At 43.5% G+C, this 25,137-nt stretch overlaps 2 protein-coding genes across 18 annotated transcripts in view; one reads left to right on the top strand and one right to left on the bottom strand.

The window, feature by feature from the left end:
- Positions 1–21,185, top strand: part of LOC127149388 (uncharacterized) — a 36,061-nt gene extending 14,876 nt beyond the window's left edge. Inside the window, exons 2-3 of the mRNA XM_051084602.1 lie at positions 19,307–21,007; positions 21,093–21,185. Of these exons, the coding sequence (XP_050940559.1) occupies positions 19,424–21,007; positions 21,093–21,185 (1,677 nt within the window). The 5' untranslated portion in view covers positions 19,307–19,423. The remainder of the gene's footprint in view (positions 1–19,306; positions 21,008–21,092) is intronic.
- LOC127149492 (vacuolar protein-sorting-associated protein 33 homolog) lies at positions 1,918–24,932 on the bottom strand. 17 transcript variants are annotated; one of them, XR_007821145.1, is made up of 7 exons: positions 18,701–19,413; positions 5,209–5,441; positions 4,899–4,955; positions 3,694–3,788; positions 2,597–2,670; positions 2,400–2,501; positions 1,918–2,233 (listed from the first exon to the last, which is right to left on the bottom strand). XR_007821145.1 is itself a non-coding variant. In XM_051085221.1 (7 exons), the coding sequence occupies exons 4-7, from the start codon at positions 3,770–3,772 to the stop codon at positions 2,129–2,131; spliced, it is 360 nt and encodes a 119-aa protein (XP_050941178.1). In that variant the 5' UTR covers positions 3,773–3,788; positions 4,899–4,955; positions 24,752–24,796; positions 24,888–24,932; the 3' UTR covers positions 1,918–2,128. The 17 variants fall into 17 exon arrangements, 4 of the variants coding, with proteins under 4 accessions (XP_050941178.1, XP_050941177.1, XP_050941180.1 ...); XR_007821146.1 differs by lacking the exon at positions 18,701–19,413 and adding an exon at positions 10,380–10,668; XR_007821141.1 differs by lacking the exon at positions 18,701–19,413 and adding an exon at positions 4,487–4,543 and having other exon boundaries at positions 2,597–2,716; positions 5,209–6,358.
- Positions 24,933–25,137: the final 205 nt, after the last annotated feature.

Raw genomic sequence — 25,137 nt, 5'->3', positions numbered from 1 at the left:
CTCACAGAGTCAATGCTTATACGTGCATTAAATAGTACATATATAGAAGAAAATCACTTGCGCTAAACTACTAAGATCGATGCAGTGGCCTAACAAGCTACGCAACTCATCTTCCAATTTCAGATTCGCTAGGCCCCAAGAATAAGCCACTAGATTGATAGCTTCAGTTGCATTCCTAGTGAAGAAGATCTCCTTAGCATCTCCAACATTGGTAAAGGACGCAACTTTCTTCCTTGCCCGCTCATACTCATCAGTTGCTTTTGCACTACATTTATAAACGGTTTCAAATCAGATAGACATCGTTTTCATTCACGTTTCATACCAAAGTCTAAATAATCTACCTCAAAGAGTGTATGCACATTTTAGTTGTAAGCCTCATAATAATTCAGCAAAGTTGTGATGCATGTTATTAAAAGTCTGGATCTTTAATAGCGTTTTATAAAAGCTATAAAAAGTATGCATTTTGGAAAAGTTATAAAAACAACTTTTTAATAGCGTCTTCTATTTATGTGATTTATGATGGCACATTTTTAAAGCTAGGAAAACGTTTCACAGCAAGTTTAAAAAGTTGTTGATTGATAGCTTCAGAACCATCCCTTCCATCATCCTCTGTGGTTCCCAAAACTTAGAGAATCGAAAAGGCTTTGGATGAATGGATTTGGTATCGATGACGCTACTATTCATTCCATTTCATACTGTTCCGTATAAATACATCTTTTTTTCTTTTTTTATTTTTTATTTTCAAATACAATGTGTGAACTAAAATATGTACAAAATATCGATCTCTAGACAAGTAACTAGCATAGATAAATAGTTGGTTGATATTGATATACGGTATAGGATCTATTACATCTAGACTATGATATTTTATTTTATTGTTATTTTTATTAATTTTAGAAATTTTGTAATTTAAATAATTCTCCTTTTTTTTCTTTACATAAAAATATATTTTCATGTGTTTTCTTTTATAGAATTTGAACTATGGTTGTGATTGTTTACTTCTAAATTTTAATTTTTAGGATGTAACGTAAATTCAAATAGAGGAAGGACTTTTTCTTCTTTTCATATATCTTTAAACGAAAAAAAAAATACTAGGTACAATTCTATTACATTTATTTTGGAAAATATCCATAAATATAAAAAACTACTAAAATATTCATGGTTCGTATAATAAAGCTCATAAAGTTATCAATTTTTAAAATATTCTAGGTTTTCTCTTACGTCTTTCTTCTTCTCTTCGCTTTGAATTTTTTCTATGGTCTTTCCTCCACGATTTCTTTCCACGTATTTCTTCTTTTCCTCTTTCTTTTTTATGTCGTTTAAATTAGATTTGGGTAACCAAATCTAATTTCTTTCTATCTTCTTTCTTCTTTTTCTCTTTTTTTTTTCCGCTGCGATTTCTGTCCACTACAAGAAAAAAGGTCTATGATAGCTCGCTCAAAACGCCATCATTGACATTTTATAGCATTTTACCAAAAGTCGTGACGCATGTTATTAAAAGTCTGGATCTTTAATAGCGTTTTATAAAAGCTATAAAAAGTATGCATTTTGATAGCATTTTGGAAAAGTTATAAAAACAACTTTTTAATGGCGTATTCTTCTATTATGTGATTTGTAATTGCGCTTTTCTAAAGCTATGAAAACGTTTCACAGCAAGTTTAAAAAGTTGTTGATTGTTTATAGTAGCATTTTTTTAACAAATATAAACGTCTAGTCATACCTTTAAATAAAAACTATAATAATGTAGTATTTTCACATATTTTATCTATAATATACTTTTTCAAATATCAATATTCAATTCCTAACATCAACATATAATATTCATGCCAGTTATGTGAATGAAATCTATTTAAAAGGCTATTGTTTATATCTCATACATTGTTAGCTAATAAAATGTCAAATAACAAAAAATGATCCTTATAATCCAGAAAGAGTCTGTATCATCAAAATGTTATTTATGTTATTTTCATAAAAGATTCGTATCGTCCTACGCAAAATGCTATTTGTGTGATTAGATATATATTCTCACAAAAGATAGTCACTAATATCATTCAACCCAACACAATCATTAACTGACCATCTGTTGGTTACAAAATTTATTCAAATTTATTAGAATATATAAATCAAGTTATTCGGGAGCTTCTTGGCACCATTCATCAATAATGGGATTAAAGTCATACTGTGGCTCTGCCCAATCTATCCAATCAACAATCGCCTTTGCATTCTTCAAGTCCTACAAATAGTCATCATATGCAGATCAATCAGACAGAAGGCTCAACGAATATCTCGATCTAACGTCTTAAAGTCTACCAAACATGCTAACTGAAAACTAATGAACACATTAACAGAGATGGTTATAGAATAAAACCAGATAGCATCTGAAATAGATCAAGTAAAACCTTAGACAGAGGAAGATTGATCTTAACAGCATCAGTCACAGTAAACTCTCCATTTAAAGTTTTTGAAGCATCGGCAACATATGATCCACCAATGAAAGATGCCTAGATAGAGATTAAAAAGAAATTAGAACTTGTCGATGAATATGTAAAAATATAGGCATCTAGTGATACAATTAAAGTCTTGATTCACGACTTACAAACTCTCTAATATCTTCATCAGTAAAATCAGACAATGGTTCATTCAAAGGAACAACAGAAACTTCATCCTCGCCTGCTAATAACAAGGATTAGAAAGGCCAGAGGGCAACTGAAAATATCTGGGAGGAAATCAAACCAATAATGATTATTTTAGAAACTGCAAATATCACATAAAAAAACAATATATAATACAACGACAGAATATTGCATAGTCACAGCTTGATCATTAACTATGACGAAATTTTAGATGCTGCCTTTTACGCAGAATCAATTCTTGCAGGAAATAGAAATCTTGACTGCTTTACAGTAGGAAAGGTCAGTAAGGTTAAGCACAACACCACTGACATTTCAATCCCAGATTTTTCTTTTAAATTAGTCTGTGATGCAAAAGTGAAATGTAGCAGATTACTGAATGGTCGGTTAACGTTATTTGTATTATTAATGGCTGGCTATGTAAATATCAGGAATTTCTAAAACTAGAAAGATGTCACTTGTATATGGTATACCATATTATTAGACTTCCTATGAAAGCTTCTGCAATTCTCCATTTCTTTGCTTCAGCTGGTTTAGACATCATAAAGATTAATGCAGCCTATGCAGGTTCCAATTTCGATTTACAAACATGTTGTGACACCTATATCCTGATTAATATGCTCGTCTGAACTCTAAAAAACAGAAAATATATAGCATCCTGAATCAATGACGAAAATATATACATGGTCTTGTAACTTTATACTAGAGAACTGGAACTTTCATAGCATAGACAACAATACAATTTTCAATTTCATTTACTACACAGACCAAATTCTCCTTTAGTTTCAAGCATAAAACTGAACAAGGCCTATCAAGCGGATTTGGTATGAAAATCCCATTCAGCTGCAAAAGGCATTAATAACATGATCAAAACCTTAAAGTTGCAGATATACGTAAAGTTTGAGAAAAAAAACAAAAAACAAGCAATTGACATAGAATTCTAGTTCAAGAAACACAAATTTACTTAAAAGAAGTTTGAAACTCAATGACCTTGGATGAACTTGACTTCAAATACAAACTTGGATTCCACAACCTAAACAAAAATACAAAAAATAGTACAAACCTTGAATTAAGTGGAACCTTGATCTTTTTTCCATCTTGTTGAGCACCCATGATCGATGAATCAAGCTCCACAGAACCATTACTCACATGCAAAAACTACAAAGCCCATATCAGAAAACTTCAAAACAAAATTAAGTTACACGTGAGGTCTATTTGAATTATGATGAGTAGGCTAACAAGTATTGTGAAGAGTATATAATCAAGAGTTGGTGAGGTTTTGAAGCCAAAATGGGAGAAGTTACAGCAAATTAACTCTGTATAAGAACCTTCATGTCATGTTAAACAAAATCAAGTGATCATTGTCATCCCGTGGGGAAAAAGAAAAAAAAACACAAAAGATGAAGAAGAAGAATAAGAAGTTCCACTCGTGCATTAGCTCACCTCATCAAACAACCCTTCATATGTCAACTGAGAACACATGGGAGTGACCATGTCCACCTGCAAAGCAGAAATGACATTCACAGCACCAGATGTGTACTTATTATACCAAGCGATTAGGTAGAGGGCTCTGCAATGGCTCCAAAAGCTGACAGCTCCAAAAGAAAACTAACATTCCAACTAACCATTCTCCTTAGAAAATAAACAAGGTAATGAAACTATTAGATTAAAAGTTGTCTGTTGGAACTTGTTACACTATTAACAGAACATGAATGTTGAACCATGAGTTAGAGATAAGATAAAAGAGACTAACCGACAAAATCAAGTGATCATTGTCATCCCGTGGGGCAAAAAAAAAAAAAAAAAACAAAAGACGAAGAAGAAGAATAAGAAGTTCCACTCGTGCATTAGCTCACCTCATCAAACAACCCTTCATATGTCAACTGAGAACACATGGGAGTGACCATGTCCACCTGCAAAGCAGAAATGACATTCACAGCACCAGATGTGTACTTATTATACCAAGCGATTAGGTAGAGGGCTCTGCAATGGCTCCAAAAGCTAACAGCTCCAAAAGAAAACTAACATTCCAACTAACCATTCTCCTTAGAAAATAAACAAGGTAATGAAACTATTAGATTAAAAGTTGTCGGTTGGAACTTGTTACACTATTAACTGAACATGAATGTTGAACCATGAGTTAGAGATAAGATAAAAGAGACTAACCGACAAAATCAAGTGATCATTGTCATCCCGTGGGGCAAAAAAAAAAAAAAAAAAAAAAGACGAAGAAGAAGAATAAGAAGTTCCACTCGTGCATTAGCTCACCTCATCAAACAACCCTTCATATGTCAACTGAGAACACATGGGAGTGACCATGTCCACCTGCAAAGCAGAAATGACATTCACAGCACCAGATGTGTATTTATTATACCAAGCGATTAGGTAGAGGGCTCTGCAATGGCTCCAAAAGCTAACAGCTCCAAAAGAAAACTAACATTCCAACTAACCATTCTCCTTAGAAAATAAACAAGGTAATGAAACTATTAGATTAAAAGTTGTCGGTTGGAACTTGTTACACTATTAACTGAACATGAATGTTGAACCATGAGTTAGAGATAAGATAAAAGAGACTAACCTTGAGGACAAGGTGGCTCTTCTCCATGGGGGTATTGCTAGGCCTCCAACTACCCAAGTTTATCATAGAAAGAGGAAGAAGGGTAAAAAAGGCATTTCAGCATAGACAAAATGGTAGTTGGAATGGCCAGTGGTCCCAAGGGCACGTGGCATCAGTAAAAGGAGTTTATATATAGGGGAGCGTTTTAGCTAGGGTTAGGCATTGGAATGTTTGGAATGTTTTTATTGGACAACCTAGTTCATTTGGGAGAGAACAACCCTCTCATTTGGCTGTAATTATTTTGTGAGAACGTTTTGTAATGAAGTTATAGAGTACTGTGTGATAAGTTGTTCTTGTGCTGTGTTAGCTGTTAGCTTTGTGTGTGCTGGTATTATTTTAACAGGATTCTCGGGCCCTAACATTGGTATTAGAGCGAGTCGACAATCTAAGGAGGTGGAAGAAGATGACGCAAAAGATGATAGAGGATCGTTTAACCGCTTCAGAAGCAGAGATCGAGGCAATTAAACAAAAGGACCAAAGACTGCCACTTCTAGAGAAAAATTTAGAGAAGGTGCACGCCATGTTATCGGCGATTTACAAGGACCGCCAGAGACAGCTGGGAGGTTCGGAAATGACTGAGATAAGCATCGGAAAGAGGAAGCTCAGGAATGAAGACACGACCGAAGAGGAGGGGGAAGAAGGGGAGACGTCCTTGAGCGGGGAAACAGGGGCATGACAGGATAGGATCAAGTTCAAGAAATTAGAAATGTCGGTTTTTAACGGGGAGGATCCGGATGGATGGTTCTACAGGGCGGAACACTACTGCCAAATGCATCTCTTGAATGAAAGGGAAAAGCTGAAGATGGTCGTGCTTAGCTTGGAAGGGAAGGGATTGAGTTGGTTTAGATGGACAGAAAACCGCAACGGTTAAGATCCTGGAAGGAGTTGAAAGAAAGGATGTATAATCGATTTCGGAGTAGAGAACATGGAACTGCGTGTGCAAGATTTTTGGCGGTCAAGCAGGAAGATTCGGTGAGTGAATATCTGCAAAAGTTTGAAGAACTATCGGCGCCCCTACCAGAGATTGCAGGAGATGTTTTGGAGGGAACATTTACCAACGGTCTGGACCCAATAATTAGAAAAGAGGTATTCTCCATGAGGGTCGTGGGCCTTGAAGATATGATGGAGGCGGCCCAACTCGCGGAAGAAAAGATTGAAGTGGCAAGGGGTGGCCCACACCCGTACCCGAAGGAGGCCACGAAAACAAACCCAAAACTAAGCCCAAAAAATTACGAAAGCCCGACCACGAAGATGGTGACCTTGCGGAGAAAGTTTTCCTCCATCCGTCAAATTCAAACGCATTTCTACCTAATACCGTGGGAGGGGGAGGCCGACGCGAACATCCCTTTTGACGGTGGACCGACTCTGAACTACAGGCGAGGAAGGAGAAAGGTTTATGCTATCGGTGTGACGAACCGTTCAGCAAAGGCCACCGCTGCAAGAACAAGGAGCTCTGACTGTGTGTGGTAGCCGACGACCTTGACGACGTAGAGATGGGAGAGATGGAAATCGAAGAAGGAATGGTTTAGGTCAGTCCCGTCGTCGAGCTGTCTCTGAACTCAGTGGTTGGTCTCACGGCTCCGGTTACGTTTAAGATTAAAGGAAAAGTGGAAGAACGGAAAGTCGTGGTGATGATCGATTGCGGGGACACACATAATTTCATCTCCCTAAAGCTGGTGGAGTTAAAAATCCCAACAACAGAGACGACCAATTATGGAGTCATCATGTGATCCGGCAAGGCAGTCCAAGGAAAAGGGACGTGCACGGGTGTTATCGTGGGGCTTCCTGGGTTAACAGTAGTGGATGATATTTTGCCGATGGAATTGGGAAACTTAGATATGGTTCTCGGAATGCAGTGGTTGCTTGCAAGGAGCGATGACAGTGGATTGGAAAGATTTAGCAATGACGTTCACCGTCGGGGGTACTAAAGTAATACTGAAGGGGGACTCGTCGTTGACAAGAATGGAAGTGTCCCTGAAGATGTTGATGAAGCAATGGCAGCCCGAGGATCGGGGATTCCTCGTGGATTTCAGGTCCATGGGTGTATCGAGGGCGGACCGACAATTAACGGTTAGTGAAGCAATTGAAGAGCTGCGACCGAAATTTGAACAGCTTGAGCGGAAATTTTCAGATGTATTCAATATGCCCTCAGAATTACCCCCAATGAGACAAGTTGACCACCGCATACAACTGAAGGAAGGTACAGAACACATTAATGTACGGCCATACCGTTACCCGCATGTTCAGAAGAACGAACTTGAGAAATTAGTGAATGAGATGCTAGACGCGGGAATTATTCGGCCAAGTGTCAGTCCATTTTCCAGTCCTGTGATCCTAGTGAAAAAAAAAGACGGAGGTTGGCGATTTTGTGCGGATTATAGGGCGTTGAATAGAGCGACAGTACCCGATAAGTTCCCAATTCCCATGATTGACGAGCTGCTAGATGAACTGCACGGGGCAAGTATTTTTTCCAAAATAAATCTGAGGTCGGGGTACCATCACATCCGAGATCGGGGGAGGATGTAAAGAAAACGACTTTTAGAACGCACGAAGGGCATTACGAATTTCTGGTCATGCCGTTTGGGCTTACAAACGCACCGGCGACATTCCAAGCCCTCATGTACCAGGTTTTTCGACCTTATTTACGTAAGTTTATACTGGTGTTTTTTGATGATATCCTTGTGTATAGTAAGGATACAGAATCTCACTTGGAGCACCTCACGGTGGTGTTTAGCCTACTAAGGGAGCATAGCCTTTTTGCCAACCGCAAGAAGTGCCATTTCGAGAAGGAACGCATCGAGTATTTGGGGCATTGGGTATCTGAAAAGGGGGTTGAAGCAGACCAAGAAAAAATCAGAATAATGCTGGAATGGCCGGTTCCGAAAAACGTGTGGGAGCTTAGAGGATTTCTGGGGCTGACCGGATATTATCGCCGATTTGTGGCAAACTATGGAGCCATAGCCACACCCCTCACACGCTCGACAAAGAAGAATAACTTCCGTTGGTCAGCGGAGGCCACGGTGGCATTCGAGAATCTGAAAAAAGCCATGGTTACACTGCCTGTCTTGGCCCTACCGAATTTCCAGCAACCATTTGAGATAGAAACCGACGCTTCCGGGTTTGGGTTGGGAGCGGTATTATCACAAAACAAATGACCGATTGCTTATTTCAGCCAAAAATTGTCAGAGGCGGCGAGAGAGAAGTCAGTCTACGAGGGAGAGCTGATGGTCATTGTGTTAGCAGTAGAAAAATGGCGACATTATTTGTTGGGGCATCGTTTCGTGGTGTACACCGATCAGAAGGCCTTGAGACACATCTTGGAACAGAGGGAGGTGATACCGGAGATCCACAAATGGTTGATGAAACTAATGGGTTTTGATTTTCAGATCTTTTACCGAGCGGGACCAGAAAACAAGGCGGCTGATGCGTTATCCCGCATCCCGATTGAGACTCAGCTGAACATTATTACAGTCCATTCCATACTTGATGTCGCTGTGGTGGAAAAGGAGGTCCAAGCGGATGACAAGCTCAAGGACATATTTGAGAAACTATTAGTGGACCCCGGGTGTGTGCCACGGTATTTAGTCCGACAAGGCCGGCTGTTTTATAAGGGCTGATTAGTCCTCCCGAAGACGTCCAGTTTATTACAAACCATTTTACACACCTTCCATGATTCTGTGGTTGGGGGGCACTCCGAGCAACTACGTACCTACAAAAGAATAGTTGCTGAATTATATTGGGAGGGAATGAAAAACGACATCAAGTTGTACGTGGATCGATGTCATGTGTGTCAACAGAAGAAAACCCAAGCCTTATCGCCTGCCAGCCTGCTGCAGCCCCTACCCATTCCTAACCGAATTTGGGAAGATATATCGATGGATTTTGTGGAAGGCCTCCCACAATCCAGGAAGTTTGACTCGGTGTTAGTAGTGGTGGATCGCTTGAGTAAACACACACACTTCATCGAGTTGAGTCATCCATTCTCTGCCAAATAGTGGCTCTGGAATTTATCAAGGAGGTAGTGCGCCTCCATGGATATCCCCGTTCAATAGTATCCGATTGTCACCAACTGTTTTTTAGCCACTTTTGGAAGGAATTATTTCGCTTACAGGGAACCCAATTGAAAAGAAGTACGACGTATCATCCCCAAACCGACGGACAAACGGAAGTAGTTAACAAGTGCCTCGAACTATATTTACGATGTTTGTGTCAAGAGCGACCCAAAACATGGAGTGAAAAGCTAGCGTGGACCGAATATTGCTATAACACCAACTATCACGCATCGATCAAAACGACCCCCTACGCGGTGGTTTATGGACAGCCCCCACCCCCCATTTGTTCCTACGGTCAGGTGAGCACAACACCGAATGATTCGGTCGAATACCAGTTACAGAACAGGGATGAAACACTAGCAGTTTTGAAGCAACATTTACAACAAGCCCAGAAACAAATGAAGAAGTTTTTCGATGTGCACCGAAGGGAAGTAGTTTTTGACATTGGAGATTGGGTATATTTGAAATTTCAACCCTATAGGCAGCAATCGGTAGCTAAGAGGCGCTGCGATAAGCTAACTCCTAAATACTTCAGACCTTATATGGTGTTGGGAAGAGTCGGCGAGGTAGCCTACTTGTTGGATCTCCCGGAGAATGCAAAAATACACCCAGTTTTCCATGTTTCGCAATTAAAAAGGGCAGTAGGTGATAAACACCGTATCCAACCGGACATATCTGCGCTTAATGATCAGATGGAGCTAGTTTTGGTGCCCGACCAGGTGACACAACTCCGCTGGAATGATGCCGAAAGGGACTGGGAGTACTTGGTTCATTGGAAAGATCAACCGAGTCATGAAGCCACATGGGAATCCTATGCAACGCTCGTGAACCAATTCCCCGATTTCCACCTTGAGGACAAGGTGGCTCTTCTCCATAGGGGTATTGCTAGGCCTCCAACTACTCAAGTTTATCATAGAAAGAGGAAGAAGGGTAAGAAAGGCATTTTAGCATAGACAAAATGGTAGTTGGAATGGCCAATGGTCCCAAGGGCACGTGGCATAGGTAAAAGGAGTTTATATATAGGGGAGCGTTTAGCTAGGGTTAGGCATTGGAATGTTTGGAATGTTTTGAATGGACAACCTTGTTCATTTGGGAGAGAACAACCCTCTCATCTGGCTGTAATCATTTTGTGAGAACCTTTTCTAATGAATGACTATTCCTATATAAATATATAAGTTCCATATTGCCTCATATTGTTATAGAATGCTGTGTGATAAGTTGTTCTTGTGCTGTGTTAGCTGTTAGCTGTTAGCTTTGTGTATGCTGGTATTATTGTAACGGGATTCTGCTAGACCCCCAATTTTATTTACCTACAACAGAAGGAAGAAAGACAAGGGGACACGTGGAAATGGTGAGGAAAGCAAGGAGCTGGGACCAGCCAAAGGGGGAGGGGGGGACCACAAGTTAGTTAGTAGTGGAACGGAAAAAGGGAGCAGGCAGGACAAAGGACAAATGTCGGGTAAAAGGTGGGCTGCTCCCCCTGAAGAAAGTGGTAAAGCAGACTGAAGAAAAGGGCAGAAGACCGTTGCTGCGCAGAAGGGCTGGCTACATCATACCGCGAGTTTGTCGCGGATTCCGAATTTCGAACGGCTGACTTGTTGATCGAGCTAAACAAGTGCAGCACAATCGTGTTGAAAAGTTACGATTGTGACAAGTGGTATCAGAGCCAAATTGGCTAATTGACGATAAGACCGAAACATGTCATCGTCGAACCCACCGGGCAAAGCCCAGAAAGACCGACTAGTAGAGCTAGAAGAGCAGATGCTCTACCTAGTCGAAGTTCCCGACTCCATCCGTTACTAGGAGTCTCGTCTCGATGAAATTTCCGAGAAAACTAATACGATCGATGTGGTAGCTGGCCGTGTCAAAGGGTTGCCGATACAAGAGTTGTTGGCAAGAGTTGACACCCTAGAAGAAAACACAAACGCCAGAAGAACTGTTAACTACGAACATGGGGACAGTTCATTAGGCTTTGCTGCCCACATGCAAGAACGTGTCAGCGAGCTAGATAGCTCTCAAAAGACACTATTAGATATGATAAACGACATGTCGGAGGATTTTAGAGTCACCCTCGATGTCGTTAGGAATGAAATCGCAGACGTGAACGCGAGGCTGAATCTCACGATGCGAGCAATGGAAAACCAAGCTCCAGCTGGAGGAGCAATTCCGGTTAGCAGAGTAAAGATCCTGGAACCAAAGCCCTTCTGTGGGGCAAGAGATGCAAAGGCTTTAGAGAATTATATTTTCGACCTTGAACAGTACTTCAAGGCTACAAACACCGTCACCGAGGAAGCCAAAGTGACATTGGCAACGATGCATCTGTCTGAAGATGCCAAGTTGTGGTGGAGGTCCCGATATGTGGACATACAGGAAGGGCGTTGCACAATAGATACTTGGGATGCCCTGAAGAGAGAACTTCGCTCGCAATTCTTCCCCGAGAATGTGGAAATCCTTGCTCGGCGAAAGTTGCGCGATCTAAGACACACTGGCGAGATTCGGGAGTAAGTGAAACAGTTCGCGGGGTTGATGCTAGACATCCGCGATATGTCAGAGAAAGACAAAGTTTTCTGTTTTGTCGAAGGGCTGAAACCGTGGGCAAGGGCCAAGTTGTATGAACAAAGGGTCCAAGACCTCACGTCAGCGTATGCAGCAGCCCAACGATTGTTCGATCTGACAAGTGACTCTCAAGATGTGAGACGTCGCCAAAGTTCCTCACCTGGAAGGAACAGGAATAGTCGTTCGAGTTCTCCCAAAGCTGTAGGGGGAGACGAATGTTCAGGTAAAAACCGCAGATCTCACCAGTCAAACACAGGGAACACATGGCAAAGGTCGAATAATCAAAGCCCACCCAAGCACCGCCTGAGTTGTTTCATATGTGGTAGGCCACATATGGCAAAAGAATGTCCAAATAAAGTCGACTTTCATGCGTTTCAGGCCTCATTAATCGCGGATTCAGATGATAAGCCAAATCAAGCTGAGGATGAAGCGGGTCTGATAGATGGAGGTGAAAGAACTCGAATAGGGGCCATAAAATATCTGTGGTCTCTCCAGAAAAAGTCAGGGGAGAGAAACGTACCCACGAAAGGGGGCTTATTATATGTTAACACCTGGATCAATCAAAAGCAGACGAAAAGCACTATGATTGATTTCGGTGCAACCCATAACTTCATAACAGAGGTAGAGGCCAGACTTTTAAGACTCCGTTGGGAGAAGGACTCAGAAAGAATGAAGGTCGTGAATTCCATTGCCCTACCCGTCTTCGGGTTAGTGAAACAAACGACGATAAAGTTGGGAGGATGGAAGGGCCGTGTAGACTTTGTGGTTGTAAAGATGGATGACTTCGATGTAGTGCTAGAAATGGAGTTCCTCCTTGAACATCAAGTCATACCAATGCCCTCAGCCAGATGTCTAGTGATCACTGGATCCTTTCCCACGATAGTGCAAGCAGAGATTCGTCAGCCCAACGGGTTTAAAATGATATCGACCATGCAACTAGTCGAGAGTCGCGCCCAAGAGAAACCACCATCTGTGGAGATCCCGCTTGGGGCATTGGGGAAAAGGGGGGAGATAATCCCGAAAGACACTCTATGTATCCCAGAGAAGTGCCATGATGTGCTGCCAAATAGTTGGCCCAAATCCGTGTCGATGCGAAAGACGATCGACCAGGGAAGAGAATTGTTGCCAGAGGCAAAAGCGCCTGTGAAGAATGCTTATCGCATGGCACCGTCGGAGTTAACCAAACTTCGGAAACCATCAGAGATGTTGTTGAATACAGGGTGTAATATACCTGTACAAGCTCCGTATGGAGCCCACGTCCTTTCCCTAAAGAAGAAGGACAAAAGCCCACAACAGTGTATTGACTGCCGTATCCAGAGTAAGCTCACAATTCGGCGTAAACGTCCACTCTCCATGCTCACGAGGCGGGTGGACCGTTCACGTGGAGTGAAGCATCTCCCAAAGTCAGACGACCGACCGAGGCACTGTCGAGTAAGAACAACGAAGGCAAAGGGACTCGAGAAAAATTGTGTCACTAGGCATGAAGCATACAAGTTCCCCGTAGTGCCGCTGAGTCTTACCGATGCCAAGGGAGGAGAGTGTTACTCTGTGCAGAGCCAGATAAACGTGCCGGATCATGTGGGGGAGCGTCACCAAAGTGGGTTGTTGAGAGAAGAAGACACTCAGTGGAGTGAGAACCTCGAGCGTCAGGCCGCCTTCAATGGTTCAAAGCAAGCCATGATCGAGGGGCCAAGTCTTGGGGTCGTCGATGCGACCAAGACTCCTGAAGCTGAAGCCGAGCAATTCCGCTGTGTGCTCGGAGAATACCTGCATCATTGTGTTGATGGCAGACAAAAGAATTGGGTTCAACTGCTGAAGGTAGCCCAATTTGGTCATAGTGCTCAGACAGACTCGCAGATCAAGAGATGTCCGTTTGAGATTAAAGGTAAGAGGCATTCTGTATTGCCGCCCCTCGCTGATGGCCCTTATGTAGGGGACCGCCCTCAAGTCCACTGAGTTGGAGAGGAATGTGACCAGATGGCCGACATCGCTCGAGTGTGCCTAGAAGAAGCTTCAAGGCCTATGGAGGAGAGGGGAGATCAAAAGCGATGCCCTCTCGAGTTCGAGTGGATGACCAAGCTTCCAATTGACCGTGCAACAACGCCGTATGATTATCTGTCAACCTGGATCTAGAGGAAGACAGAGAAGTCAAGGAAGTCCTTGCTGACAAAGTAAGGACTGGTAGAAGGCCCACGAGGGAGACACATAAATTCCTGTTGAAGCGGAAGAAGCCTCTCGTGGAGGTAACAAGAGAGGACATGTCGAAGACCTTGAAACGTGGATGCAGAAGACCAAAGAGCTCCAGCTTCGCCGGTTGACGAGGACGTCAACCGTTTAAGTAGGGGAGAATGTCAAGGGCATAATTGTCCAAGGTATTATTTACCAATGGTCGTATGCCCGAATACCCTCAAACCACTTTATCTTTGTCTTGAAAGTAGTTTAGGTTAATTCTTTCGTTTAGGTGTCGTCGAGTCACAGTGTGACATTTCGGCTTTTTCATATGCAAGCCTGCCAAGGTCAAAATTCTCAATATGTACTATAGGGGTACATGACTAGTTCGACCCCCGCCCAAGCCTTGTCGCACTCTTTGCAAATTAAGCTATTTTCTTTGTAATTGACAGTCTTCAATGCTTTCTTTATGATGTTTTCAACTATTTAATTTCTCTCTCCCGTTTTATAAAAACATTTTCTCAAGAACGAGGAGGGAGACTGCATCATACCGCGAGTTTGTCCGCGGATTCCGAATTTCGAACGGCTGACTTGTTGATCGAGCTAAACAAGTGCTGTATAATTGTGTTGAAAAGTTACGATTGTGACACCATGGGCCTTGAAGATCTGATGGAGGCGGCCCAACTCGCTGAAGAAAAGATTGAAGTGGCAAGGGGTGGCCCACACCCGTACCCAAAGGAGGCCGCGAAAACAAACCCAAAACTAAGCCCAAAAAATTACAAAAGCCCGACCACGAAGATGGTGACCTTGGCGGAGAAAATTTCCCCCATCCGTCAAATTCAAACGCATTTCTACCTAATACAGGGGGAGGGGGAGGCCGACGCGAACATCCCTTTCGACGGTGGACAGACTCTGAACTACAGACGAGGAAGGATAAGGGTTTATGCTATCGGTGTGACGAACCGTTTAGCAAAGGCCACCGTTGCAAGAACAAGGAGCTCCGAATGTGTGTGGTAGCCGACGACCTTGACGACGCAGAGATACGAGAGATGGAAATCGAAGAAGGAATGGTGGAGGTCAGTCTCGTTGTCGAGCTGTCTCTGAACTCAGTGGTTGGTCTCACGGCTCCGGGTACGTTTAAGATTAAAGGAAAAGTGGAAGAGCGAAAAGTCGTGGTGATGATCGATTGCGGGGACACACATAATTTCATCTCCCTAAAGCTGGTGGAGGAGTTAAAAATCCCAACAACAGAGACGGCCAATTATGGAGTCATCATGTGATCCGGCAAGGCAGTCCAAGGAAAAGGGATGTGCACGGGTGTTATCGTGGGGCTTCCCGGGTTAATAGTAAAGGATGATTTTTTGCCGTTGGAATTGGGAAACTTAGATATGGTTCTCGGAATGCAGTGGTTGCTTGCAAGGAGCGATGACAGTGGATTGGAAAGATTTAGCAATGACATTCATCGTCGGGGGTACTAAAGTAGTACTGAAGGGGGACCCGTCGTTGACAAGAATGGAAGTGTCCTTGAAGATGTTGATGAAGCAATGGCAGCCCGAGAGTCGGGGATTCCTCGTGGATGTCAGGTCCATGGGTGTATCGAGGGCGGACCGACAACTAACGGTTACTGAAGCGGTTGAAGAGCTGCAACCGAAATTTGAACAGCTTGAGCGGAAATTTGCAGATGTATTCAATATGCCCTCAGAATTACCCCCAATGAGACAAGTTGACCACCGCATACAACTGAAGGAGGGTACAAAACACATTAATGTACGGCCATACCGCATGTTCAGAAGAACGAACTTGAGAAATTAGTGAATGAGATGCTCGACACGGGATTTATTCGGCCAAGTGTCAGCCCATTTTCCAGTCCTGTGATCCTAGTGAAAAAGAAAGACAGAGGTTGGCGGTTTTGCGTGGATTATAGGGCGTTGAATAGAGCGACAGTACCTGATAAGTTCCCAATTCCCATGATTGACGAGCTGCTAGATGAGCTGCACGAGGCAAGTATTTTTTCCAAAATCGATCTGAGGTCGGGGTACCATCACATCCGAGTTCGGGAGGAGGATGTAAAGAAAACGACTTTTAGAACGCAAGAAGGCATTACGAATTTCTGGTCATGCCGTTTGGGCTTACAAACGCACCGGCGAAATTCCAAGCCCTCATGTACCAGGTTTTTCGACCTTATTTATGTAAGTTTATACTAGTGTTTTTTGATGATATTCTTGTGTATAGTAAGGATGCAGAATCTCACTTGGAGCACCTCACTGTGGTGTTTAGCCTACTAAGGGAGCATAGCCTTTTTGCCAACCGCAAGAAGTGCCATTTCGGGAAGGAACGCATCGAGTATTTGGGGCATTGGGTATCTGAAAAGGAGGTTGAAGCAGACCAAGAAAAAATCAGAATTATGCTGGAATGGCCGGTTCCGAAGAACGTGCGGGAGCTTAGAGAATTTCTGGGGCTGATGGAATATTATCGTCGATTTGTGGCAAACTATGGAGCCATAGCCACACCCCTCAAACGCTTGACAAAGAAGAATAACTTCCGTTGGTCAGCGGAGGCCACGCTGGCATTCGAGAATCCGAAAAAGGCCATGGTTACACTGCCTATCTTGGCCTACCGAATTTCCAGCAACCATTTGAGATAGAAACCGACGCTTTCGGGTTTGTGTTGGGAGCGGTGTTATCACAAAACAAATGACCGATTGCTTATTTCAGCCAAAAATTGTCAGAAGCGGGGAGATTGAAGTAAGTCCACGAGAGAGAGCTAATGGCCATTGTGTTAGCAGTGGAAAAATGGTGATATTATTTGTTGGGGCATCGTTTCGTGGTGTACACCGATCAGAAGGCCTTGAGACACATCTTGGAACAGAGGGAGTTGATACCGGGGATCCACAAATGGTTGATGAAACTAATGGGTTTTGATTTTGAGATCTTTTACCGAGCGGGACCAGAAAACAAGGCGGCTGATGCGTTATCCCGCATCCCGATTGAGACTCAGCTGAACATTATTACGGTCCCTTCCATACTTGATGTCGCTGTGGTGGAAAAGGAGGTCCAAGCGGATGACAAGCTCAAGGACGTATTTGAGAAACTATTAGTGGACCCCGGGTGTGTGCCACGGTATTCAGTCTGACAAGGCCGACTGTTTTATAAGGGCAGATTAGTCCTCGAGAAGACATCCAGTTTATTACAAACCATTTTACACACCTTCCATGATTCTGTGGTTGGGGGGCACTCGAGGCAACTACGTACCTACAAAAGAATAGTTGCTGAATTATATTGGGAGGGAATGAAAAACGACATCAAGTTGTACGTGGATCGATGTCATGTGTGTCAACAGAAGAAAACCCAAGCCTTATCGCCTGCCAGCCTGCTGCAGCCCCTACCCATTCCTAACCGAATTTGGGAAGATATATCGATGGATTTTGTGGAAGGCCTCCCACAATCCAGGAAGTTTGACTCGGTGTTAGTAGTGGTGGATCGCTTGAGTAAACACACACACTTCATCGAGTTGAATCATCCATTCTCTGCCAAAATAGTGGCTGATGGAATTCATCAAGGAGGTAGTGCGCCTCCATGGATATCCCCGTTCAATAGTATCCGATCGTGACCAACTATTTTTTAGCCACTTTTGGAAGGAATTATTTCGCTTACAGGGGACCCGGTTGAAAAGAAGTACGGCGTATCATCCCCAAACCGACGGACAAATGGAAGTAGTTAACAAGTGCCTCGAACTATATTTACGATGTTTGTGTCAAGAGCGACCCAAAACATGGAGTGAAAAGCTAGCGTGGACCGAATATTGGTATAACACCAACTATCACGCATCGATCAAGACGACCCCCTACGCGGTGGTTTATGGACAGCCCCCACCCCCCATTTGTTCCTACGGTCAGGTGAGCACAACACTGAATGATTCGGTCGAATACCAGTTACAGAACAGGGATGAAACACTAGCAGTTTTGAAGCAACATTTACAACAAGCCCAGGAACAAATGAAGAAGTTTTTCGATGTGCACCGAAGGGAAGTAGTTTTTGACATTGGAGATTGGGTATATTTGAAATTACAACCCTATAGGCAGAAATCGGTAGCTAAGAGGCGCTGCGATAAGCTATCTCCTAAATGCTTTGGACCTTATATGGTGTTGGGAAGAGTCGGCGAGGTAGCCTACTTGTTGGATCTCCCGGAGAATGCAAAAATACACCCAGTTTTCCATGTTTCGCAATTAAAAAGGGCAGTAGGTGATAAACACCGTATCTAACCGGACATATCTGCGCTTAATGATCAGATGGAGCTAGTTTTGGTGCCCGACCAGGTGACACAACTTCGCTGGAATGATGCCGAAAGGGACTGGGAGTACTTGGTTCATTGGAAAGATCAACCGAGTCATGAAGCCACATGGGAATCCTATGCAACGCTCGTGAACCAATTCCCCGATTTCCACCTTGAGGACAAGGTGGCTCTTCTCCATAGGGGTATTGCTAGGCCTCCAACTACTCAAGTTTATCATAGAAAGAGGAAGAAGGGTAAGAAAGGCATTTTAGCATAGACAAAATGGTAGTTGGAATGGCCAATGGTCCCAAGGGCACGTGGCATAGGTAAAAGGAGTTTATATATAGGGGAGCGTTTAGCTAGGGTTAGGCATTGGAATGTTTGGAATGTTTTGAATGGACAACCTTGTTCATTTGGGAGAGAACAACCCTCTCATCTGGCTGTAATCATTTTGTGAGAACCTTTTCTAATGAATGACTATTCCTATATAAATATATAAGTTCCATATTGCCTCATATTGTTATAGAATGCTGTGTGATAAGTTGTTCTTGTGCTGTGTTAGCTGTTAGCTGTTAGCTTTGTGTATGCTGGTATTATTGTAACGGGATTCTGCTAGACCCCCAATTTTATTTACCTACAACAGAAGGAAGAAAGACAAGGGGACACGTGGAAATGGTGAGGAAAGCAAGGAGCTGGGACCAGCCAAAGGGGGAGGGGGGACCACAAGTTAGTTAGTAGTGGAACGGAAAAAGGGAGCAGGCAGGACAAAGGACAAATGTCGGGTAAAAGGTGGGCTGCTCCCCCTGAAGAAAGTGGTAAAGCAGACTGAAGAAAAGGGCAGAAGACCGTTGCTGCGCAGAAGGGCTGGACTTATAAATAAGCCATTTCATGGGTGGTAGAGGGCATGTTTTGTTTGGTTTTGTGTGGTGTAGTAGAGCAGAAACAGAGAGCTTGTTCTGTGATTTTGAGTTGTGTTTTGTGTATTTTCCTTAGAGGAAGATCAGTCTTAGTAATCTGGCTGTAATTTTCTTTGATATTTTGGCAAGTTAATTCAAAGAGTTTCTTAAGAAGTTCTGGTATCCTAACATTTGGTATCAGAGCACTATTACCTGGGAAAACCTACCACGATGACGAGAAGCACCGAAGAGAGACTGGACATGATGGAGCAAGGAATCCTGAAACTGCCCTTGATGGAGGAAAACGTTTCCCTTCTGTCAAAAACGATTACGGAGATGAATGCTCAGATTGACAAGCAATACCAACAGCAGCAAGTGATATTGAAATACTTGGAAGGCATCCTACGAGACGACTCACCCGGTAAGCAGGTGGTTGAAGGCTCATCGAGCAAAACCCAGATTGAAGAAACGACCATAACCGCCATCTCCAATGACCCGAAGATTGAAGGAAAGACCGAGGAAGGACCGGCGACGGATCGGAGCAAGTTTAAAAAAGTAGAAATGCCGATATTCACGGGGACCGACCCTGATTCATGGCTATTCCGAGCCGACAGGTACTTCAAAATACACAACCTATCTGATTCAGAGAAGCTAACCGTGGCTGTCATCGGTTTCGACGGGCCGGCGTTGGACTGGTACAGGTCTCAAGAAGAAAGAGAAGCGTTTAAAGGATGGCAAGACTTGAAACAGAAGATGTTGGTGAGATTCCGATATATCCGCGACGGCACACTGGTAGGGCGTTTCCTTACCATTAAGCAAGAGACGACAGTGGAGGAGTATAGGAATCGGTTTGATAAGTATTTGGCGCCAGTAGCATTCCTACAGCCGGTGGTATTAGAAGAGACATTCATGAATGGCTTGAGCCCATGGTTAAAGTCGGAAGTAGAGACGTGGGAACCCGTTGGGCTGGCCCAAATGATGAAGATGGCCCTAAAGATAGAAAACAGAGAGATGGTCCGGAAGGAATGCGGGTTGAGCAGTGCCTACGATAGCAAGGCGGCCCAGCGGACAACCAATACGCGTATTGTAAATCCCTCACCAACGAATGAAAACGCGACCACAGGCGGCTGGCCAATGAGGACTATCACACTGAGAGAAGTAGCGACTGGGGAAAATCGACGGGAAGGGCCAACGAAGAGGCTGACGGATGCCGAATTTCAATCCCGCCGGGAGAAGGGGCTATGTTTCCGATGTGGGGAGAAGTACTACGCAGGGCACCGGTGCAAAGCTAAAGACAGCAAGGAGTTGCGCATGTTACTAGTGAAGGAGAATGGGGAGGAGTTAGAGATCATAGAGGAAGAATTTTTTGATGCCGAGACAGAGATAAAACCACCGGAAGTACAGGGCGTGGAAAACTTGAACATAGAATTATCTATCAACTCGGTGGTGGGCCTAACGAATCCAGGAACAATGAAGGTGAAAGGGAAGTTGGGAAAGGAAGAGGTAGTCGTCCTGATAGATTGTGGGGCTACCCACAACTTCATTGCTGAGAAATTGGTGGAAAAGTTAAAGCTACCAATGAAAGAAACACCCAACTATGGAGTGATACTGGGGTCGGGTACATCCATAAAAGGGAAGGGTGTGTGTGATAAGGTGGAACTGTGGCTAGGAAATTGCAAGGTCACGGATAGCTTCTTGCCCTTGGAGTTGGGAGGAGTCGACGCCATCTTGGGAATGCAATGGCTACATTCGATAGGAACCACCGAGGTTGATTGGAAAAATCTGATACTCACTTTCTTTGAACAGGGCAACAAGGTAACCATCAAAGGGGATCCGAGTCTCACGAAAACACAAATCAGCCTCAAAGGGATGATAAAGAACTGGGATACGGATGATCAAGGGTACCTGGTGGAGTGTCGGGCCTTGGAAAAAGAAGACATGGAAGACCGGGAGGCAGACACCCAAGTCACTGAAACAGAGGAAGGAAGGATGACTGCAATTATCAGTAAGTTCAGTGATGTGTTCGAACGACCATACAGACTCCCACCCCAACGAGGAATAGAGCATCATATATACCTAAAACAAGGAGCCGATCCAGTCAATGTTAGACCATACCGGTACGCACACCAACAAAAAGAGGAGATGGAGAGATTGGTGGACGAGATGCTCACTTCGGGTATTATCAGATCAAGCACCAGCCCTTACTCCAGCCCAGTGTTGTTAGTAAGAAAGAAGGATGGAAGTTGGAGATTTTGTGTGGACTACAGGGCGTTGAACAATGTGACGGTGCCGGACAAATTTCCAATTCCAGTCGTGGAGGAGCTCTTTGATGAATTGAATGGGGCAGATGTCTTTTCCAAGATTGACCTCAAAGCCGGATACCACCAAATTCGGATGCACCCCGAAGATATCGAGAAGACAGCATTCCGAACCCACGAGGGGCATTATGAGTTCATGGTAATGCCGTTTGGCCTCACCAACGCCCCTTCAACTTTCCAAGCTTTGATGAATCAGGTATTCAAGCCCTTCTTAAGACGATTTGTACTTGTTTTCTTCGACGATATACTGATTTACAGCAAGGGGATGGAGGAGCACAGACAACACCTTGAAGTGGTGTTGGAAATCTTGAGAGAAAGCGAATTATATGCCAACTTCGACAAATGCCATTTTGCGAAGACAAGGATCAGCTATCTGGGGCATTACATTTCGAAGAAGGGTATTGAGGTGGATCCCGAAAAGATTCGTGCAGTGAAGGAATGGCCAGCACCTTCGAATGTAAGGGAATTAAGAGGATTCCTGGGGCTTACAGGCTACTACCGCCGCTTTGTGCAAAACTATGGAAGTATATCGGCACCTCTAACACAGCTGTTGAAATCAGGGGAATATAAGTGGACAGAGGAAACAGAGGCAGCATTCGAAAAACTCAAGAAAGCCATGATGACTCTACCGGTATTGGCAATGCCTGACTTCAACTTGCCCTTCGAAAACGAATCTGATGCATCAGGATTTGGGGTAGGGGCAGTGCTGGTTCAGGCCAAGAGACCGGTAGCTTACTTCAGCAAAGTTTTAAGTATGCGGGATCGGGCTAGACCAGTGTATGAGCGTGAACTGATAGCAGTGGTGTGGGCTGTCCAGCGATGGCGACCCTACTTGTTGAGGAGAAAATTCACAGTGAAAACGGACCAGAGATCACTTAAGTTTCTGTTAGAACAAAGAGTAATACAGCCACAATACCAGCAATGGATCGCTAAGCTACTCGGTTACTCGTTTGAAGTGCTATACAAGCCCGGATTGGAGAATAAAGCCGCAGATGCCTTGTCCAGAATAGGACCCACGGCGCACTTGAACCAACTAACAGCCCCAGCTCTGTTGGATGTGGAAGTGATTCAGAAAGAAGTCAGGAAGGATCCAGCCCTGCGAGAGATCATCTCAATGATAGAAGAACAGGGCATGGAAATCCCACATTACACTTGCCATCAAGGAATACTAAAGTTCAAGGGAAGACTGATTCTATCCAAAACTTCTACACTAATCCCCACCATTATGCACACCTATCACGACTCGGTGTTTGGAGGGCACTCGGGGTTTCTTAGAACATATAAAAGAATGGCCGGAGAGTTGTATTGGAAGGAAGGACGTTCAAAAATACTGCGATGAATGCACGATTTGCCAGAAAAATAAATCGTCTGCTCTATCTCCAGCAGGGTTGCTGCTGCCTCTTGAAATCCCAGACGCCATCTGGAGTGATATCTCCATGGATTTCATCGAAGGGTTGCCCAAATCATACGGATGAGAAGTGATTCTGGTAGTTGTAGACCGGCTGAGTAAGTATGCACATTTCCTCACTCTAAAACATCTATACACTGCTAAGACCGTGGCTGAAGTGTTTGTTAAAGAAGTTGTAAGATTGCACGGATTTCCCAAGTCCATAGTTTCAGACCGAGATAAAATCTTTCTCAGCCACTTTTGGTCCGAAATGTTCAAGCTGGCTGGCACCAAATTAAACCGAAGTTCCTCCTATCATCCTCAAACGGATGGACAAACCGAAGTAGTTAACAAAAGCGTAGAAGCTTACCTCAAGTGTTTTTGCGGAGAAAAACCAAGAGAATGGAGTCAATGGCTGCACTGGGCCGAATACTGGTACAACACAACCTACCATGGATCAATTGGTATCAGCCCCTTCCAAGCAGTTTACGGGAGACTTCCACCACCATTGATCCAATACGGAGAGATGGAAACACCTAATTCCACGCTGGACCAGCAACTAAGAGACAGAGATGTTGTATTGGGGGCATTGAAAGAACACTTACGGGTGGCCCAGGAAAGGATGAAGAAATTCGCAGACTTAAAAAGGAGAGATGTGGAGTTTCAAACCGGGGATTTTGTGTTCCTCAAACTGAGACCATACCGACAGACGTCCCTTCGAAAGAAACGCAATGAAAAACTATCTCCTAAGTACTTCGGACCATACAGAATCTTAGAAAGAATTGGGACCGTGGCATACAAGCTGGAACTACCGAGCAATGCAGCCATTCATCCGGTGTTCCATGTCTCTCAGCTTAAGAAAGCAATAGGGAACATCAAGGAAGTCCAATCCCTTGATCCATTTGTCAACGAATGTCATGAGTGGATCACTCAACCGGAGGAAATCTATGCTTATCGAAAGAATCAGACTACAAAGGAATGGGAAGCGCTAGTACAATGGAAGGGACTGCCCCCGCACGAAGCCACCTGGGAAAATTATGCTGATTTGAAGGTACAATTCCCTGAGTTCCACCTTGAGGACAAGGTGGATTTAGAGGAGGAGAGTGATGCTAGACCTCCAATTTTATTTACCTACAACAGAAGGAAGAAAGACAAGGGGACACGTGGAAATGGTGAGGAAAGCAAGGAGCTGGGACCAGCCAAAGGGGGAGGGGGGACCACAAGTTAGTTAGTAGTGGAACGGAAAAAGGGAGCAGGCAGGACAAAGGACAAATGTCGGGTAAAAGGTGGGCTGCTCCCCCTGAAGAAAGAGGTAAAGCAGACTGAAGAAAAGGGCAGAAGACCGTTGCTGCGCAGAAGGGCTGGACTTATAAATAAGCCATTTCATGGGTGGTAGAGGGCATGTTTTGTTTGGTTTTGTGTGGTGTAGTAGAGCAGAAACAAAGAGCTTGTTCTGTGATTTTGAGTTGTGTTTTGTGTATTTTCCTTAGAGGAAGATCAGTCTTAGTAATCTGGCTGTAATTTTCTTTGATATTTTGGCAAGTTAATTCAAAGAGTTTCTTAAGAAGTTCTGGTATCCTAACAGATTCTCGGGCCGTAACACCTTCATATTTCAACTGAGAACACATGGGAGTGACCACGTCCACCTGCAAAGCAGAAATATCCAATTCTAAACAACAGGGGCAGTTGAATAGAATGGGCAAATAAATTATTCATGTTTTGAAATAAATATAACTTTCATATCCCCATCAATAGATTACCAAAAGTAATTGAAAAATTATAGCATATACAAATCAAACCACGTTACATAATGACATTCACAGCAGAATATGATGGAGTTCAATGAAACTTTACCTCCCTAAATATAAGAATGAGTGTATTTATCTCTGGCACAACCATCTGAAATAAAATGAATATATCAATCCTTGCACAAATTCTTTAAAGGAAATTGAAAAGAGAGAGAACGGGTGCCTTCAAGTTCAACATTTACATCATTTGAGTTAATAGGTTCCTCTGTTTGCAAATGATTTAGAATGTCAGCAACACGTACTGATGCTCTCCCTTTGGCCCTCACATTTGGTATTGCCTCAAAGGTAAACTAACATACACAGCCAAATAATTATCTCATGATTACACATTTATTCAGGAATATAAAAGAGTGAACATAGCATTTTGCAGTACCAGATGTGTACTTATAATACCAAGCGATTAGGTAGAGGGCTCTGGAATGGCTCCAAAAG

This window comes from Cucumis melo, chromosome 5, assembly GCF_025177605.1.
Source record: "Cucumis melo cultivar AY chromosome 5, USDA_Cmelo_AY_1.0, whole genome shotgun sequence".
Taxonomy (NCBI): domain Eukaryota; kingdom Viridiplantae; phylum Streptophyta; class Magnoliopsida; order Cucurbitales; family Cucurbitaceae; genus Cucumis; species Cucumis melo.
This window is presented reverse-complemented; position numbering and strand designations above follow the sequence as displayed.

Bases quoted from the DNA above. Each gene is read 5' to 3' on its own strand.
- LOC127149492 (XM_051085221.1), bottom strand. From the start codon at position 3,772: ATGGTTCTGTGGAGCTTGATTCATCGATCATGGGTGCTCAACAAGATG. The intron at 2,502-2,596 runs GTAAGTCGTGAA...ATCTCTATCTAG, and splicing joins ATGAAGATATTAGAGAGTTT to GCATCTTTCATTGGTGGATC. The intron at 2,234-2,399 runs GTTTTACTTGAT...GACTATTTGTAG, and splicing joins TCAATCTTCCTCTGTCTAAG to GACTTGAAGAATGCAAAGGC.